Here is a 19,905-nt window from a genome sequence, read left to right on the forward strand (position 1 = left end):
TAAGTACAATCAAAAAACTATAAAATGCATTTAATTGCTACACGTATATGACTGTATATATATTTCACTGCTTTATAAAGATTTCTAAAGTTTAGGTACAAAAAGATTGCGCTAGACTACTAATGCATTGGTTAATAACAAGGAATCAAGTTACTAATTACTCCTTCCAATTTCTTTTAAAGGAAGGCAAGTTTATTATTTTGAAAAAGCACAACCCGTCACGGACATTCTTTGAAAAGAATTGACCGAAACACTATAATCATTTTCTTACAACAATAGCTTTTTAAAAGACTTGTTCAGAGCGTTGTTACTTTTTTATAATTTGATCTCGTTAACTTCGTTAAATTTAAAGTTGAAGACAGCCAGGGACAGTATATTTGCAGGAATTACAAGTATGAATGTTACATTTGCAGAATGGCGAATGAATTTCTACTCCGTTTATTTTCATTAATATGTTTCGAACTCATATGGGGTAAGTCTTAAAATTTTTATTATCTAATATCTTAAAGAAACAGATTTTAGTTGATAATTGTTGACGGGTTTTATTTTTAGCAAAGTCTGTATCCTTATACAAGACATCAGAATATAAACTCATAAAATCTGGGTTAGGCCAATTCACGTTTTATAAAGCGCGAAACGATTTATAAAATAGCGTCAAATTTTTCAGCTAATACTAAACGTAGGTATGCATTAGAAATTGTATCAATAGAGATAGCATCGAGGATGGCGATCAACCTTGATAACATTTCGAACGTTTTGCAATTCGAAGAAAATTTCAGAAGTGCAAGAAATAAAGAATAGTTTCTATTGTTGTTCCGTGTTTAGAACTGAGCTGCCATAACATATTTTAAATTATTACCTAATGAAAGGGATTTTGTTGGTTTATTACAAATTAAATATTTGCGTCTATTTTGAACTGCCGGTCAATAGACTGCGATCTATTAGACCGCCGGTCAATAGACTGCAATCTATTGGACCGGCAACGTATTTCAGAACGCGGGTATGTTAATGTTACATCCTTTCGATAGTTCTCAGGAAATGTATATTCCTTTACATAGACGCTGTTTTAGTACTTTGTGAAACCAAATTCAATGTTATCAAAATGGAGTATCAAATAATCAACAGCTTTAAAGCTTCATATAAGGTAAAAGACTATTTAAAATCTAATGGGTTGAACTCCCCCTTCTTTGTGTAAACTAATATTAAATTGAGATGTGGTAATGCATACAACAGGTTTTGTGCATGTTAAAGAAGAAAAAAAAATCTTAGTACATGTATATTGCATAAAGGCATAAAACCATCTGCAATATGCAAATTGTAAAACCTGAAAACTAAAACAGGAATTAGTTAATAAATCAATTATTTAATGCTTGAACAGTCAATAGACCAAATTTTTTTCCCTTGGTGCAGGGAACAGATCAGTGTGAGCCGTTGGCGTCGGGCAATAGATCATACTGAGCTGTTCCCAGCACCTCGGGAAAAATATCCTGGTCTATTGACTGCTCAACAATTAAATAATTGTATACTATTGAATTAAACCAATTAGATAAGATTTAGCTTGTACTAGATTAAAAGAATGCCATTATATATATACACGTTGTATAAAAAGCGTACGCATGCACATGCACTTATACACAAAAAAACGATGTACGCCAATTTAAAATTCAAAACAAATTCCCAAAATTATGAAACTTTTACGGGCTAGTATACCTATGACTCCAATTTTCTATATCACTTTTAATATTTTGATCTTTTTAAGGTAAATTTGGGATCAAAAATGGGGGGGGGGGGCTGAACCCTCCCTGATGCTATGTTCCTAATGGTTAGGTCTGACTTTGCAAAAAAAAAGTGGGGGAGGAGGGGCTAAGCCCCCAAAGCCCCCCTCCTTCCCCCGCTTCTGGGTTCCGACGCCTATGGATAGTGTAAACCAAATCCTGTTTCTTGAGCGAAAAAAAGGCGTACCTCTTTTAGAATAAATAATGACTATTTTTTGACACCTAGTCTAGTTGTAACATGAGGTTAAAAACTGGGAAGAGAAGTGTGTATTCTTTCTGAAACCCTTGGTACATGTACCTTCATATCCACATGAATCATTAAGACATTATTCTATTAATACTGTGCTGGATAATTATGCCATTGCAAAGATGGCATTTTTTAAAATCATTTTTTATAGGAATTTCCCCCACGGAAAGCTGACTATATAGTGGGTTTTCCCCCTTTTTATAGCCAGATTACCCCCACGGAAAGCCTACTATATAGTAGATTTTCCACCTTTTTTACATTCCGGTCATGTTTATGACGGACCATTCGTGGCAATAATTTGCAATAACTGATTTGATATTAATTTCTCATGATAAAGGATAAATATGGCATTTATTAATACGTTCTATAAAATATATGGGTTTTTTTTTTTACTCTGATATGAACAAAGGACCGCGCCTTCACAACATTCCTGTGTCATTATTAATTATTAATTATTTCACCTTTTGTTACACCATTTTGAAACACCTTTTATTAGGATTTCGGAATACCTAGCCTCGAATCTTTTCCCTCTAATCGATGCTTATCTACAGTATTGACTTTATGACATGGATATTTTTAACAGAACACGCCAGAATACAAATGAAAATACGCCGGCTTGGAACTTTAATTTTGCCATGTATTATCATCTATGTATATTAAGCTCCTCCCAGGAAACTAACTGACCAATCTGGACTTAATTTTGTAGAGCAAAATATAAGCAGTGGAAGTGTATTACCCCCTTCGTCCAAATGGCTATAAATTTTAAACTAATACCGTTAGAATTGACAATCTTAAATATAATTATATATTTCTACTTCTAATTATCAATTAATTATCAACAGGGTGCAATGATATGATGATGAACTGAAATGTTTTATTCGATTGATAGGGTTCTGAAGGTATTATAATTGAATATGTATTAAAGACATGTATAAAGTTAGTATTTATAATTTTGTTTTAAAGTCACCTATATCCATATTCATATCTTTAAGCACAGTTTTGTTACGAAACGCGAGGTTTAAGGATGTAAACTTTTTTTTTTAATGAAATGGCTTCACAACGGAAAAAAATTAAGTCGGTATCTTTGCTGGTTACTTCTGAAAATGTGAAATGGAGCCTAAACTTAAACCTTATGTATATAGATTATCATTCACTGCTTGCTAATTTGTCCGCTTTTTATTTTGCAACGTGATTTAGAAATGTACAATTTTGAAAACAATCCCATATAAAACAAGATATACAGTTCACTTACTTAAAAATCTTATCATACTATTTATTTCATATTTTTGCAATAAAGATTTACTTGTTTACCATAACATTTCTTCTAACAATGAAACAAGGGTAACGGAAAATTAAAAAATAACAATTTTTTTTTGGTGATGAGGTGACTTATTTCAAGAGATAAGTTTGTTCTTCTAAGCAATTGGCAAGTAAAAAAAAAAGTCGTATATCAAATGCGCTTTTGGTGGTTATTTATTTTTGTTTTTCAGTTGCTATTTTTATGACAAAGAATTTATTGATTTATTTATCTAATTAATTATTACATCATTAGTCATCTTATGAATTGATTTAATATTTTGAGGAATAATGAATATACTCGCGTACCTTTTTTTTTTTTTTTTTTAAAAACTGCTGTTCGTAAATTCAAAAAGAAAAGACTGAATAAGCGTAATTTTTAACAATTTTTCATAAAGAAATATATGAGTTAATGTGTTTCTTTTAAATGATGTAGTTATGTTGATATAAAATTGCAAAAAAAATTAAATCTTAAAAATCAAGGAAATAAACAAAGATATCAAGTAAGTTCTAATTGGACGCATGCAGTTGTAGGTACTGTACTCTCTTTATGTATAGTTATATTACAGACGCCCTATTGGGGCGCAGCTACATTGAGGCAGTTTACTTTACATCTTTAGCCATTACGGACGCTATATTGGGATCTATTGGATTATTAAGAATTTTGGCATTGCCGACAAATAAAGTTTTCTTCGGTATATTTACTGACTCTTCGGACGATAGCAAGTTTATTGTCCCCCTCAACAGCAACTTTCTTTCTCGTCTTCGCCTCTTGAAATAGTTGCTGTCTTGGAGACAATAAACTTGCTATCGTTCTTATAGCTAGTAAAAAGATATATAATGTTACATGGCTTCGAGGGCGACATACCACAACATTTACCAGGAGGTGACAGGAAAGCCCTGGAGTGTCATGTGCCCGATGCCGAAGTCAGAGGGCAACATAACACCCCAGGGATTTCCTTTCACCGAGGGACAAATATTCTTGTATTGTCGCCCGAGAAGACATGTAATATATGTTATATTGTAATATATGATATATAACATTTTTAAAAATCAAAATCAGTTTAAGAACATATCTAACTTATCAAACAGTGTATTTTATTACATGTGACACATCTTCATATCTTACAAAGCGATGTAAGATGTTTAAATTTGTTAAATGTCGATCTGTGCTTTCAATAACATGATTATTTTTCAAATTAAACAACTAAAGTAATTTTCTCTTAATGGCAGCGTCCCGAATAGCAGACAGTGTCCTGACATTTTGTTTTACTGAAAACTGTTTACGTTGCTTATTTACGTTAGCTAAATTTCGAACCCGACGTAATTAATACACAGAATTGATGCACGCGACTGACGCGAGTTTGATATTACAATTTAGGGAGGGCAATATAACTTTTTTCTGTGGAATACAACTGTTTCTGGGTGCGATACAACTATTTCCGGTGTGATTAAGCAATTTTCAGGGCATATGAAAAAAGAATTATCTCATTTGTGACATACCGAGAAAATTTATTCAAAAATATTTTTTATACTTTTGAATGATATTAATTACTTTGCCTCGATGAAAATTGGGTAAGGCCTGCACACACTATTACTTCATAAGCGGACAAAATTTGCACAAACAGACAAACGGACTGATAGATTTATCAAAATAATTCTCAAAACATCAGTTACTTAAAAATTCAGAACACAGTGTTATGCATATAAGTGTATATCTTGTAAAACCAAGTACTTTTTCAATTAATTACTTAAATTAAGTTCTGTGTATTATTCCATTACACATATGTTCAATTTTCAGCATTGTCTATAAAAATAATAAATCGGCAAAACGAAACTCAACCTGTACAGTTGAATGCAGTTATATGCAACCTGGGAGTGCAGAAACATTTATTTTAATTCTTACTTGGTTACCATAAATATTTTTTATAAAATCTGAACCAAAAACGCTACTATTTGGGAAAAGCTACTATATAGTAGCTTTTTTCCGGGGGGAAGGCTACTATATAGTAGGCTTTCCGTGGGGAAAAGCTACTATGGGGGAAAAACGGCTATACAACACCGGCACAGTGTTTGTTGTTTGATATTGTTTTAAAAGTTTCTGTATTCAAATATCAATTGGAAATATGTATGAAATATACATGTATATCTTTATTATATGTTTAAAAGCAGACTATTTTGACGATGAAAAGACTACATAGTTATCGTTTTTGCTGACATTTATATAGATTCTGAAAGTCTACAAACCTACACACTCCAGGCTTGTTATGGCAATGGTTTTGAAGACTTCCTGAGTCCGACTTGTCCATCGGGTTCCACGATATACGTGTATGACGTTTACACCTATTCCAAGAGAAAGGACCGGAACTGTCCGACAATAGCCGATCAGACGAACCGGAACATTACGTATTGTTGCAACTACGTCAACGAAGCAGAGGATTGTGGGAAGAGATATTACGGAACGGCCGCACCGTACGAGCATGAGCATTACTCGCGGTGCTCCGGGCGGCAGACGTGTATTCCCGGGGTGCAGGCTTCCTGGAACAGTACTGATGACGTATGTGACAGCGCCATTTTTATGGAAAGATCCAACTACATGAAGATGTGGTACAACTGTCTACCAGGTTTGTTGTGATTTCAATTTCGTTAAGCTTTACATATGTACAATGCATTCACATGTATTTTATATTATTTGCACTGTTAAAACGCATGTAAAACATGCTAGAATGAAAGCGTGACCTTGACAGTCCAAAGAATGATGTTGTTTGTTGTTTACGTTGCGTCACCTTAGTTAAAATTGCAGCATAAATTCTGCCTAAAAAATAAAAAAGGCCTTTGTTTACACCATTTAATACATGCATCTAATTACTAGTTATTTCACCTTTATTGGTAATGCATGTATATTGTACCTGCTTAATGAAATGCGTTAACTTTTTATTTTCCAAAATGAAATAATGATCATAAGAACAGTAAATCGGTTTCTGATGAAATGACCCCCCCCCCCCCCCTTCTAAGTACGAACGAGATTAGCTACATGTAGGTTTAATATACTGCAAGCACGCGAATTACAAAATAATGTGATAATTTATCAACACGCGGTACAACTCTTAGTACAAAATGTAACATGCTGTCTGTACTTTCACGTATCCATAGTATGTAATTAAGAATACAGTTTAAATTAGATATACACATTCTAATGCAAGTAACTGTCCTTATAAATATCTAAACTGTTCTTTGGGTCTGTTAACTTTTTCAGAAGTCAACGGCAATACTCAATTGTCTTCTTGTTTTGAGTATAATTTAATTTCCAATTGTCAAAAATTGGATTTTATTTTCCATTAATTAATAGATTGTCTTTCAAAGTCCTTTTCAATTTACTAGTATATATCTTCGTTAGATAGTTTTTGAAGCATTTTTAAAACATAAATTATCAAATAAAGAAGAATCTAAACTTCAATAGTTCACTAAGAAATTAAATACTGAATGTTTAGTTTTAGCCTTTGACATTAACAATTTCGTTCTTTAAACACATTGTTCAACTTTTAACGATTAGTTTAAGATTTAACCTAGTAAGATGATATATCATATGACACACGGTTTCAATATTTATCAATCGCATAGAAAGATAAATATTGAAAAAGTGTGTCATAGAACACTTTTACAGAGAACTTTACAAATCGTCCCACTAACTTCAGAAAGTAAAATGATTCATTTCTGAATGCCATGTCCATCAATGTGCTTTTATTCCAATCCAGATTCCGGCCTGGTTTCAATTAGCAACACCACGCTCACAGCACAATCTATCTATCTGTCAAGCGAGGGATATCCGTTAGAAATGCCTTCCTGTGATTCCACTTCCGGTTCTGCGTGCACAATCTCGTCAAGCGGTGTCTCCACGATTCGTATCACGGGATTTGATTTACAGTTCAGTGAGAGGTCAGGGGAGTGTAAACAAAGACTGTTGATAACAGATGGTTCAGTTACTTTTGACGTCGCTTGTGATGACGTCAACAATTTTGCTCGATCTGTTCTCTATACCAGCCAATCTAACCGGATCGAGCTACGATTAGATAATGCAGATACGTCAACAGGCGGAAAATTCTGGATTCATCTTGAAGGTAGTAACCATTACAATATCAGCAATTTTCAATAAGTCTTACATATTTTGAATCAGTTGGTAATATCTGCGCAATGATATTCCAATCGTTATTTCACGCTGGTTATCCTCACTATGGATCAGATATATATGTAACATTATATAAATAGTGCCTGTATTGAAGGGTAACAGTTGAAATTGACATGCCAAGAAAATCATTATCAACCGACGCGAAGTGGAGGTTGAAGCTGGGTGTCAAATTCAAACGTTTCCCTCCTAAACAGGCACTATTTATTTCATCATTCTGAATATCTTATTTCTAAAGAAACCTGTCTTCTTTTGGACTGACGTTAATTCTACGGCGAACTGTACGCGCATTATTCATGCGCCTGTAACATTCGTTGTTTTACCCGTTGTCAATTATGTTGCTAACGGGAGGGTAATAGCACGGATTATAAACTGCGTCTTAACCTATCAGATTCCAGTATATTGTTCCTGAAAGTATTATAAATATTGATATAACAAACTTGCGTTATATGTGAATAAAATAGTTCTTTTGCTCCGATTCTCGTTATATAATTTTTTACGCATCGTTCCACACTTCAAATATTTTCCTTTACAATGTCAATGAACAATCATGCTATAACTAGGAAACGGTTTGATATCATAGATAAATTTCCATATATTTAAATCAATATTTAATTTACATATATGTAATATTATGAAGAATAAAGTTTGTTTTCCGGATGATAACAATATTTTGGCCTAAGGATCAGGTATCACATTAGATATCCTTAAAACATACATGTATATATTGAGTGTTTTGAATTGTTAGCTTATAGTTTTTAGCTCACCTGAGCTGTAAGCTCAAGTGAGCTTTTCTGATCACTTTTTGTCCGGCGTCCGTCTGTCTGTCTGTTTTTGTTGTTGTTTTTTTAAAAATGTTTTATTAATAAGCCAACTGCTTCTACATACATCACATACATACATCACAAATTTTCAAGGACACAAAGTATGTTTAAGAAAGCAACAAAACTGTTACATCAATATTGCATATATAATGAACGTTTACTAAGAGAAAAAAACACCAAAATACATACTGAGCACCTTTTTTATTGAGAGAGAGAGAGAGAGAGAGAGAGAGAGAGAGAGAGAGAGAGAGAGAGAGCACTCTAGAGTGAGTTAATTAATCACATGGGTCCAAATTTCCCAGTCTGTATTGAACGTATCCATTTCACTTCTTTCTTTTGCACAGAATTGGAATACTCTATTTAACTGTTTTAAATCATTCATAAGGGCATTTACTGTTAATTGGTTTTTCTGGCATCTACTTCTGTATATGTATTTTTTTATCACGATGAGTACAATATTAAACACTTTTGACTTCACATCATCTAAGACACCAAAAATAATAGTTTTATTATCAAGGACTATTCTTATTCTCTAAAAAAATTGTTTAAATAAAAGGGCACGCCCTATTTCAAGGGGAAATAATTAGGATTTATTGAAGATTTGGTGATTTTTTTTTAAACCATCTTCTCAAAAACCATTTGGCCAGAAAAGCTGCAACTTGTGTGGAAGCATCCTCAGATGGTGTAGATGCAAGTTTTTTCAAATCATGGTCCCCGGGGGTAAGGTGGGGCCACAATGGGGGTCGAAGTTTAACATAGGAGTTTAAAGAGTTAATCTTTAAAAATCTTCTTCTCAAAAACCATTCGGCCAGAAAAGCTGAAACGTGTGTGAAAGCATCCTCAGATAATGTAGATTCAAGTTTGTTCAATTTATAGTCCCCGGGGGTAAGGTGTGGCCACAATGGGGAGTCGAAGTTTTACATAGCAGTTTATAGAATTAATCTTAAAAAATCTTCTTCTCAAAAACCATTTGGCCAGAAAAGCTGAAGCTTGTGTGGAAGCATCCTCAGATAGTGTAGATTTAAGTTTGTTCAAATCATGGTCCCCGGGGGTAAGGTGAGGTCACAATGGGGGTAGAATTTTACATAGGAGTATATAGAGTTAATCTTTAAAAATCTTCTTCTCAAAAACCAATCGGCCAGAGAGGCTGAAACTTGTGTAGAAGCATCTTCAGATATTGCAGATTCAAGTTTGTTCAAATCATGATCCCTGGGGGTAAGGTGGGGCCACAATGGGGAGGTCGAAGTTTTACATAGGAGTATATAGAGTTAATCTTTAAAAATCTTCTTCTGAAAAACCGTTTGGCCAGAAAAGCTGAAACTTGTGTGGAAGCATCCTCAGATCGTGTAGATTCAAGTTTGTTCAAACCATGGTCCCCGGTAATAAGATGGGGAACAATGGAGGGTCGAAGTTTTACATGAGAGTATATAGAGTTAAACTTTTAAAATTTCCTTTTTAAAACCAATTTGACAGAAAAGCTGCAGCTTGTGTGGAAGCATCCTCAGATAGTGTAGATTCAAGTTTGTTCAAATCATGGTCGCCAGGGGTAAGTTGGGCCCGCAAGGGAAGGGGGGGGGGTGGGTGGGTGTAGGCTTTATATAAGAGTCTATAGAGTTAAACCTTAAAAAAAACCAATTTGACAGAAAAGCTGCAACTTGTGTGGAAGCATCCTCAGATCGTGTAGATTCAAGTTTGTTCAAACTATGGCCCCTGGGGGTAAGTTGGGGACACAATTGGGGGGGGGGGGGTCAACTTTTTACATAGGAATATAAAGAGAAATTTTATTTTAAATTTTCTACTTAGAACACGACTAGCCAGAAAAACTGTAACTTGTGTGAAGTATCATCAGGAAGAGGAGATTCAAGTTTGGTCAAATTATGATCCGTGGGGTAGGGTAGGGGCACAGTGGGGACCGGTTAAATCTTTACAAAGGAATATATTGAGAATTTTTTTTTCTTCTAAAAAAACATTTTCTTAGAAAAGGTGCAACATTGGTGAAAGCAAACTTAGATAGTGTAGATTCCAATTTGTCAAAATCTCATTTTTCTGGAGTAGGATGGAGCCACATGGGGTGGGGGGGGGGGGGGCGGGTCCAATTTTACAAAGGAAAACATTTTAAATTCACCAAAACTCAAATGTTATTATATATGGTTATACTTATATGCAAGCATTTTGACATATTTTTGATTCTTTAAAATTGTTAAGACTTTGACTTTTGGACAATTCTTGGGTCTCACAGTTTTGATGTAGGTTTATATCCCATTTGATTTAGATCTTCTTGAGAACTGTAATGCTCAATATTTACAATGACTATACTGTGACAAAAAGGGGTCAATGATGAACAGAATATCCAGGGATAAAATTGATTTTTTAAAATACAATATCTGTTAGACTACATTGTTCATAATTATTTTTGGTATATTACTTTGTAAAGCTGATTTTATAATGTCTATTGTTGCTCAGGTGAGCAATGTGGCCCATGGGCCTCTTGTTTCTTCTACTATTCATCATTTGCAATGTACACAAGAATGGGTATCAATATGTTTGCTTTATCTTTATACTTTTTCTTAATAAATGAAACATGCAATACATCTTTAAATGTTGCAAAACTTCCTTTATAGGGGCATGGCCACGATTTTGGTCAAATTCTATTTTTCTATTGTTATTATTTACACTGCTTTAGAAATGCGTTTCTAATGATCAAATGAACTTTAATAGTCCGTCGTTTTTATAAGCAAGATACAGAGCTCACTATTCTTTGTCATTTAAACAAGGCTTATGTCTTGTTTAGTTTTATATAGGTTCAAATTATCAGTAAAAAAAATCTTTCTTGAGCTGATTTGTCCAAATTCTTATTCATTTTAAGCATATATAAAAGTTCCTAACATTTAACACATTCCTTTTATTTCTAAAACTGGAATTTTCACTTCAACACTTAAAATGTAAACACAAGCTTTGTTTACATCGCAAAGAATTGTAAGCTCTGTATTTCGCTTACAGCTCCTATTAAAAATGTCTAACTGATTCAGAAGCATTTAAACATTAAGGTGGAATAACACATCATCACAAAATGGCTGACCGCTGATCGAAACGACATTTCGTTTTATCAAAAGGATTTTATGGGGTGAAACATGCAACTTACTCCATAGCCGAATGGATAGAGTTTTGTACTTGTGACCCGTTCATCCTGAGGTCGAATCACCCAGGGGATGTTGTAATTGTTACTTACTTGAATAATTATTTTAGATATTCGTTTTTTATCCCCAAACTGCAAATTTTTCGCTTATTTGACATTTGTACAGTTTATTTATCGTTATATCTTTCATTATCAAAAAATTTCCTGTTAATTTGAGTGACATTTTCCAGGTGTTTATTTCACCTTAAAATCGGGAGAAAAAAATTTTGGACCGAAATCGTGACCATGCCTCTTTATTAGATAAAAGAAATTATTGTCTGGTTTTTATTTTGGCTAAAAATTAGCATAACATTTCTATCAATATCACATTATATTACTGATATACAATGTATGAACAAGTTTCATTTAGTTGTGTTTGACCTTTTCTAATGAAAAAAAAACCCATGGATATTAGCTACAGATTTAGCGGAACAGATAACAGTAGAGTGCCAGCACCGTTCGCCTGAAATCTCGTGTAACGAGACTTTCACGATAATCTCGCCTGGCACTGTTACGACAGGAACCACAACGTCTCGCACGACGTTAATTTCATCTCCCACTGCAGTTGGCGCCTCATCTTCCGACGATATCAATACGACACGTGTTTCTGGAACATCGCCAACAACTGGTACATTTGCACTCAAGTAATGTTATTGTTAGGTCAATATCAAGAAAATTGATGGATCCATCAGATTTCTGAAATTTGAGATAGAATTTCTTTCTTGGATACACGTCGTTAGAGCTATAATGAACGCAAAACGGATCAAGAAAAAAAACCCTCTAAATTTACGTAAATTGACATATTAACACTTGGTCTCAGCATTCATATCTTAAAACAAATTACAAAATGTTTTTGTGCCGACAATTTGACATAAAATAGTTTTAACTATAAAAAAATGTGATGTTATGAAGAAAATATCAATTTTAGTTAATAAATATTACCTTAATATTTTATGTTTGTTTAAAGACCACCTTTCTCCAACAGTCATACATGGAATCTCGACTTATCATTTTATCACTTTCATAGCTGAATATGCCTCCTTTTCATCAATTGTGACGACAAATAATGTTACAACCGGAACCCAATCAAATCTCAACACAACAATTTCCTACAGCAAAAGCCAGAGAACCAAGGATAGCCAAGATAGTGGAGGTAAATAAAATGCTTCCTTTAATTTGTTGTTTTCCGGGGGCATTTCATGCAGGACCTATAGTGAATTAATTAATGATTACATCAATGCCATAATGTCAAATTAATCTATAACATTCGAATACCAATCAAAAAAAATAATATGGCATGATGTAACATACGTTGTACGGATGTGGATTAAAGCTACATTATTATTTTGTATCCAATATATATCAAGTACATCTCTTTGACGCCACAATACATAGCTTTTCGTTCCATTTGTACTAATATATTTGCATTATACTACATAGTCTAAAGGATTAAATGTAAACATGCTTGGTTTTTAGATTCCACTCTTTTGTCTATTCCTGTTATTTTACTGGTATTAGTAGCAGCAGCGGGTTTCATATCTTATCTTTACTGGAAACACAAGAAAAAGGTATACATGTTTATCGTAATACAGACAAGCAAACAATTAATTAAAATACAATAGCTGAAAACAAAGCACAAAAAGTCCCAAAAGAACCCATTTTAACTGTTTCATTGATTGTCGTATCAATTTAATTTTTATGCAACGTTTAAAAGTTTTTTTTTTCGTGGTTTTGTTTATTTTCAGAAAGCAAACCAAGTTGTTGATGAGACGCTTGACCCGGCTCTACAGAGTCATCTACCGGTTATAACAAGTCTGCCGCCTTCTGTATCTACGCCCGTGGCATGGAACGGACATGGTGCCAACACAAACAACAAATTAAACAAATACGAAAAGGAGCCGACTTTATTTAGTCTCAAAATAAACTAATACAATTAAAGATTAATAATTTTAGTCTTATACCTCGGGGAAGAAGTTTAACAAGTCCTCAGATTACTTTATATAGTTTTTTAAGTTTTTTTCATATATCATAAAATTAAAGGTGTATCGCTACCAAAAAAAATTTCTAGATAAATCCATCATAGTTTAACATCTTTATTTCGTCACAGAATTGACGGAAAAATATAAAACACTTCAGAAAGAAAAAGAATATATTGTTACAGTAATACGTATTTTAACGACAAAAATTCATGGTTAAACTTCTGAATGTCACAAATGCAGTCAAAGTCGGAGAAATTGTATTTAGCAAAATATATTCTACATTTATATTTGATATTAATCTCATACCAGACGATTGGCTCCACAAAATACCCAACCTCACCTAAAAATATTAAAATGTGTGACAGGAACCTTCTTTAAACAGAAACCTAATCAATAAAAAACAGCAGATAAATAGCAGAGAGCTTCAGTTGACTTTTGTTCTGTAAAAATACCCTAAAGTGGCAGACAAAAGCAACTCTGACGTCCAAAATACCATAATCCGTTTGTGTACTGGATCAAATTTTGATTTAAAAAATAAAATAAAAAAAATGTTTCTTAACAACATTTTATTTTGATGGAAGCAACAAACGCAAGGCGACCTTTAAAAAATAAAAACGAGTTATATTTATTTACTGCAATGAAAGTTATCTCTCTTACCCGACAGGAATATCTTCAGTGATAATACAATGTATAATAGCATGAAGTGTTTGTTTGAAGTAAAGTCAATGACAACTTGAAATTGTGAAAATGATTATTTGTTAATGCATATCCATGATCATATCATCAATTAAATAAACATTTTGTGAAGCCTTTTACTTTATTGATGCCTTTTAGTTACACGCCATTTCTCTTTCTATTCCTGGATCCGATTTCTAAACAAAAAAACCCTTAAGTTTTTACATAAGTTTGATCACAAATCCTTAGAACTTACTCCGGTGAGATTTTTATCCAGTTGCATTTCTCGAATCAAACTTAGTTAACTCTCTCCAAGCTGAATTTTTTACTCAGCTGAGTCAAGAACTTTGATTGTTACACTTGGCCGCTTATAGATTCTCTTCATTTAATTTAATTCTATTCTTTATTAATGAAAACAATAGTGTCTGATTGTGTTTTATACACAGGAAAGTCGGATTAAGTAAATAAATAAGAACCATGAAATGTTTGTTAGAAAATTTAGTCATGAAATTTAACACTTTGTTATGTTAAACATAAATTAGATATCTATATATATATATATATATATATATTATATAAAAAAAAAACCCACACATTAATTACAACATGGTTACTTTCAAAATCATTAAAAAGTAGATTCACTGAACAGTTATTCCACCAAACACAGACATGTGGATTATTTCCCTTTGTTTATATTTTTTTCTAGGGAGATAACTGCCCAAAGTGTATCATTTTTTAATGATTTTTTTATTAATCATCCATGAAATATTGCATATACGCCAATTTATGAGTGGAATAAATCTAAGAAATGGATATTACAGACAATACAATGCTGTGTCATATCCATATTTAAGATTTTACTTAGCCCTGTATTATGCCTGAGGAGACATTTTAAGTTTTTTCTCTCAAATTGAGTGTAAATCATTAGTAAGATGTTTTTTGGGGAAAGGCAGACATTTGAGTTTTCAAATTTGACCAAAAAAAATAAAATCAAAATTTGAGAAAATACTTCATTCCTAGATTTGACTATTTTTTTTGGTGAAATCGGAGATGGGTCTATTTAGCTATTGTTTAAAAACAAGCACATTGAAGCGTAAGGTAAAAACTAAACATTACTAACATTCACTAACATTAGTTACCGAACATATTATACTTTCATACTAACCAAAAATAAACCATCGTTTATGAAAAAAGTATTCCTTTTTCTGTGGAAATATTGTCCTTGTACTCACTATATCTTTAAAACATTACACAATAGCAAATTCGATACTTAAAAGGTGAAATCCTTCGTAAAAACAATATAAAACAATAACTAAAATACAATACCACAAAAGACATTAAAATTTATAGGTTTTACTGTATAAACTGAATCAATAAAACACAATACAGTGTGTATGTACAAAAAAAATATACAATGCATATTAGAATTGAATAAATTATTTTGTCAAAGAACAAACTCTTAATTGTTCATTATTGAATACTAATAGTCTTGATTGATTATATAAATCTTGTCAAAGGCCGTAACACTATCCATAAAAAACAACGTTAGACTTTCTTACAGATAAAAACATGTATTTACAGAAATTTCCATATCGTGAGCTTGTGGTCTAATTGATTATGGTTTTTAAATTTTGTTTTGCAGCTGTCAATGTGTACGTGGCGCTGTAGATAAAACCATCCCAAATAGGAACATTCGTTATATAACACATTGAACGCAAACGCTATCTTAAGTGACAGGTTTCACAAAATAATAACTAGAGCGTTTTCATAGCATCTACTGAAAACTTCATTATTTTGACCAATAACCAGCGCTTGAAAAATGTTCATTCTCTATTATTATGAAAATAACAGCATACTAAAAACAAATATCAACATTATACGAAGTAACCTAGGCATAATGCAAATAAATCACAGTAACCACATCATACTGTGAAAAGCATAATAATTTACAAGAGAAATAACCGAAGCATTTCGTGAAAAAAAACATTATCATAATATCATATCACACACACACAAAACGAACTCTGACGGCATTCCATAAAATAAACTAGAATTAAAAAAAGCAGGCAGAATGCATGAAGTAGATTTGAAGAGAGATGTTTATTTTTTTTTCCTCGCTCGACCGTTCGACAAATTCAATTCACTTTTATCAAAGAGTTAATTGAAATGAAAAGGACATATTTTTTTTTATCAATGACTGATTTGGATGAGTTTGTTCGGGAAATACTGAGTTAAAAAAAAGTTTCACGATATACGTTGTTGAGGTCTTCGGACTGTACATTTCCCTCACGACAGTTCCTCGACCTTTGACGTTTATTAATCTGATAGGTGAATAGAATCGTCAATGATAAAATGAAAGCCACTGCTGCAAGAACGATGATCCCTACTACCATTGGTGTCGTCTTTTTAGAGGGTTTTGTTGCTAAACATTTTAGAAAAGAAAAGAAATAATGGGAGATTATTGTGACTAAATTATATTTTACCAGATTAACAAGTTTAATTTGCACACTACAGTATACAGCTTAAATGTGAATTATATAAATGAATGTATATTGATTTTTGTTAATTTATCTAAATTATTTAAGAATATTTGATATTAACCTGCAATGAAAAACCATTAAAGTGTAAGTTCAGTATATATTATTTTTTCCTATTTTCCTAATTTCATGATATCAATCGATCAATAAATGATCCATGCAGTCGACAAAATATGTTATCATAACATGCTCTACGCTACTTAATAATGCGTTTGAGTTACTAGTTATTAGTAATTGAAAATGAAATAAAGGATCGAGAAACGTGAATGTGCCTACATGTATATATTGATTTAAATGGTATAGATTACAAACATGAGTAGATTTGAGTATTTAAAAAAACGTATCAGAAAAATTAAATGGCCCTGATAATGTTCACTACATGCAAAATGTTTTGCTTTAATTTTTCCACTTAATTTTATCAAAAGAACACATACACGATAGCTATAAACCATTGTCTGGTATATTAACTGAAAAAATGCAAACACCACTGCTGTTGATTATAATTGCAACAACATTATTCTTAAACGCATTAAAACATTTGCTCTAAAAGATTTTAAAATTCTAGTTGATATGTATTTTACTATTTTTACTATTTTTAAAATTCAGTCATATGCATAATAACGACATCAAATACTCTATATGCTAAAACTAGTATATGAAAACAATTCTATACTGATGAGTTTAAATATATATTTTTTTAAAGTTCTCATATATTGGTTCATTTTAAAAGTAATGTTTAGCTTAGAGGCTTGTGTGTAATTAGAATTACATTTCAGTCTGTATATAAACTATAAAACGCTTTTTTGTGTGTGTTTCGTGCCTGTTATGAAGGTGATGACATTGCAGAAAAAACAAATAATCTGCGTTAGCAGGTTATGTTAATTTTTTCAGCAATGATTGCTACCTTCATAACCTGCATGAAACATCAAAGAAAGAATTTTGTTGTTTATATTTACATCTTTCATTTATCAATTGATTGGAGAAGGTAGGTAAATTTTACCAAATTAATGTAAATTTACATTAGTACGTTAACTAAAAGAAACAGCCAAATCGTCTCCTATGGATATTTGAATCTGACATCATCATGATTACATGTATTTCGTGTAGTCTGTGATTTTTCAAAGATCGCTGTAGGTTTTAACCAATCGATAAAAGGGGCGTGTAGATTTCAGTCTGGCTGTGTCTATAGAGCTATGAATTAACTTTAAGTTTCAGTAAGAAATAGTAAGAATCATACTCGGTAGATGTAAATATATAGATAATGTTTTTGCATCATCTTTATACATTTTGAGGCGGTTTGTACAATCTAATGAACTAACGGAACATTTATTTTACCCAAAAGAGTAACATTAGGAATTCTTGTAATATATTTTGTTTATACACGTTCCTTGCATAAAGTATACATCATGCATAATTAATCTGTAAGAATACCTGCTTTGTATGTTTGTTTACAGCCTACAGCATAATGACAGTCCTCCTTTATACACTCACATTCAAACTGACAGTCAAATCCGTAAAAAGGAGCAACACACCGATTTTCACAGTGTATCCCACTGTAGCCTTTATCACAGGCTGCAAAGACATTAAACTGCAATTCTTTATTCGAACGATAAAAAAAAATAAACTAACTACACGGTGTATATGTTTTGTCAATAATTATCAGATATATGTACTTACGGATACATTTGTCTTGTTCAGTATTCCACTGGTATCCAGAGCAACAAATATTCGTTCTATTTATGCTACAAAATTTAATCATAGTTGTCATATGTTTGAATACATTTGATAAGGTTAATTCTCCTTTTGCACAAATTTCAAAATTGGGCATATGACAAATGTGTGCAAAACGGAAATTTGTTCGGAGAAGATAGTTGCTTGACTGTATTGACTTGCATCATAATAATTGCAAACAGTATAGTTGAATGTATTTTCTTTTAAAAAAATAATCTATACTAGAAAAACGATATAATCCGATATTGGTAAAAAAGTGTTGCAATTTTTTAAAATTAAATGAAGGAATAAGGAATCATTCTTTGAGTGTTATGAGGTGATCAAACAGGGTCGGGTGTGATCAAATCCAATAATCCAATTTGTTCAAGCCCGACTGTGTTTGATTACCGCGTAATATTCAAAGGCAGATTCTTTATTGCTTACATTTATATACCTTTCAGCAATCATTTTATGAAATGTATTGACCTATACATTACAAAATCGATTCGTAGTGTTATCACATACATAGGCACTGGAAAATATAAATATAAGCCGATCAAATAGTTTTTAAAATCAATTTGGATAAACATTTATAGTTTTGTTGTTGATTTAAAAGATCGCAATATCAAAGCATTTTTGTATTTCCCTAAAAACTACAAGTGTTTAAAAAATCAATCCGTCATTTAATACTTACCTTATACACACTGGAGTGTTGATAACATTGTTTATCCGAAAATAAACCATGCACACAACACTGAAAATGTTGATTACTTCCATTCCTGCAAGCTACTCTTTATCGTGGTGTGTGTCTGAAGGAAAGGGATCATCCAGATTTGTTGCTGTTTTCGAATGTTTACATCACTGGTATCATTTTCATTAACATTGGATTTTGCTTCCCTGTTGTTTGGTATATCATAGAAAATCATTGAATTATGCAAGCGATTGAAGCATTCACAATCACCTGTTTCACATGTGCTTTAATGATTCCGAATCTAAGCAATTAAATCAAGTTTTTGAGTTGTTATATCTATTCAGATTAGATATGAGTTATTCAATTTTTGTGCTTCAATATTAAATGATCACTATCTAATAGCTTTGACATATTATCAAATCAAAATTACTGCGGATGTTTTGTTTTGAGTACATGTATTTCCCATGTGAAAAGTTGCTTTGCACAGGCAAACAATAAATAAATAATAATAATAGTGATGGTATAAAATGAATTAATATTGAAAAAGGTTTGTTTTCGTAAAATTTTTTTACCAGTAAGAAATAACTCAGCATTCTTTTATATAATTTTATTACAAATGACACTTGAAATGATTGAGGAAATTAAGCAGTCAAAAGAATTATACATACAAATTCAAACGCATGTACACTGTGTTTCTAGGATGTGTACATATACGACAACAATATGAACCCATCATTTTAATTAAGACGGTTGTTTTTTCTATATATTTCTAGTTTGTCATAGAAATAAAAAAAAAAATCAAAGTATCGAAAG

The 19,905-nt window shown here is 32.1% G+C and overlaps 1 protein-coding gene and 1 long non-coding RNA gene across 2 annotated transcripts; one reads left to right on the forward strand and one right to left on the reverse strand.

The window, feature by feature from the left end:
• The first annotated feature begins 357 nt into the window (after nucleotides 1–357).
• On the forward strand, nucleotides 358–13,538 carry LOC105339416 (uncharacterized). The gene is made up of 7 exons (XM_034453174.2): nucleotides 358–472; nucleotides 5,547–5,942; nucleotides 7,074–7,436; nucleotides 11,916–12,128; nucleotides 12,528–12,653; nucleotides 12,977–13,068; nucleotides 13,246–13,538. Exons 1-7 carry the CDS (start codon nucleotides 415–417, stop codon nucleotides 13,426–13,428), a joined length of 1,431 nt encoding a protein of 476 aa, XP_034309065.2. The 5' UTR covers nucleotides 358–414; the 3' UTR covers nucleotides 13,429–13,538.
• Nucleotides 13,539–15,648: 2,110 nt separating this feature from the next.
• Nucleotides 15,649–18,492, reverse strand: LOC136272222 (uncharacterized). The gene is made up of 3 exons (XR_010710184.1): nucleotides 18,369–18,492; nucleotides 18,123–18,263; nucleotides 15,649–16,576 (listed from the first exon to the last, which is right to left on the reverse strand). It is a non-coding gene; the product is annotated as an uncharacterized lncRNA (long non-coding RNA).
• Between the last annotated feature and the right edge of the window lie 1,413 nt (nucleotides 18,493–19,905).

Source organism: Magallana gigas, chromosome 10 (genome assembly GCF_963853765.1).
Source record: "Magallana gigas chromosome 10, xbMagGiga1.1, whole genome shotgun sequence".
In the NCBI taxonomy this organism is placed as follows: domain Eukaryota; kingdom Metazoa; phylum Mollusca; class Bivalvia; order Ostreida; family Ostreidae; genus Magallana; species Magallana gigas.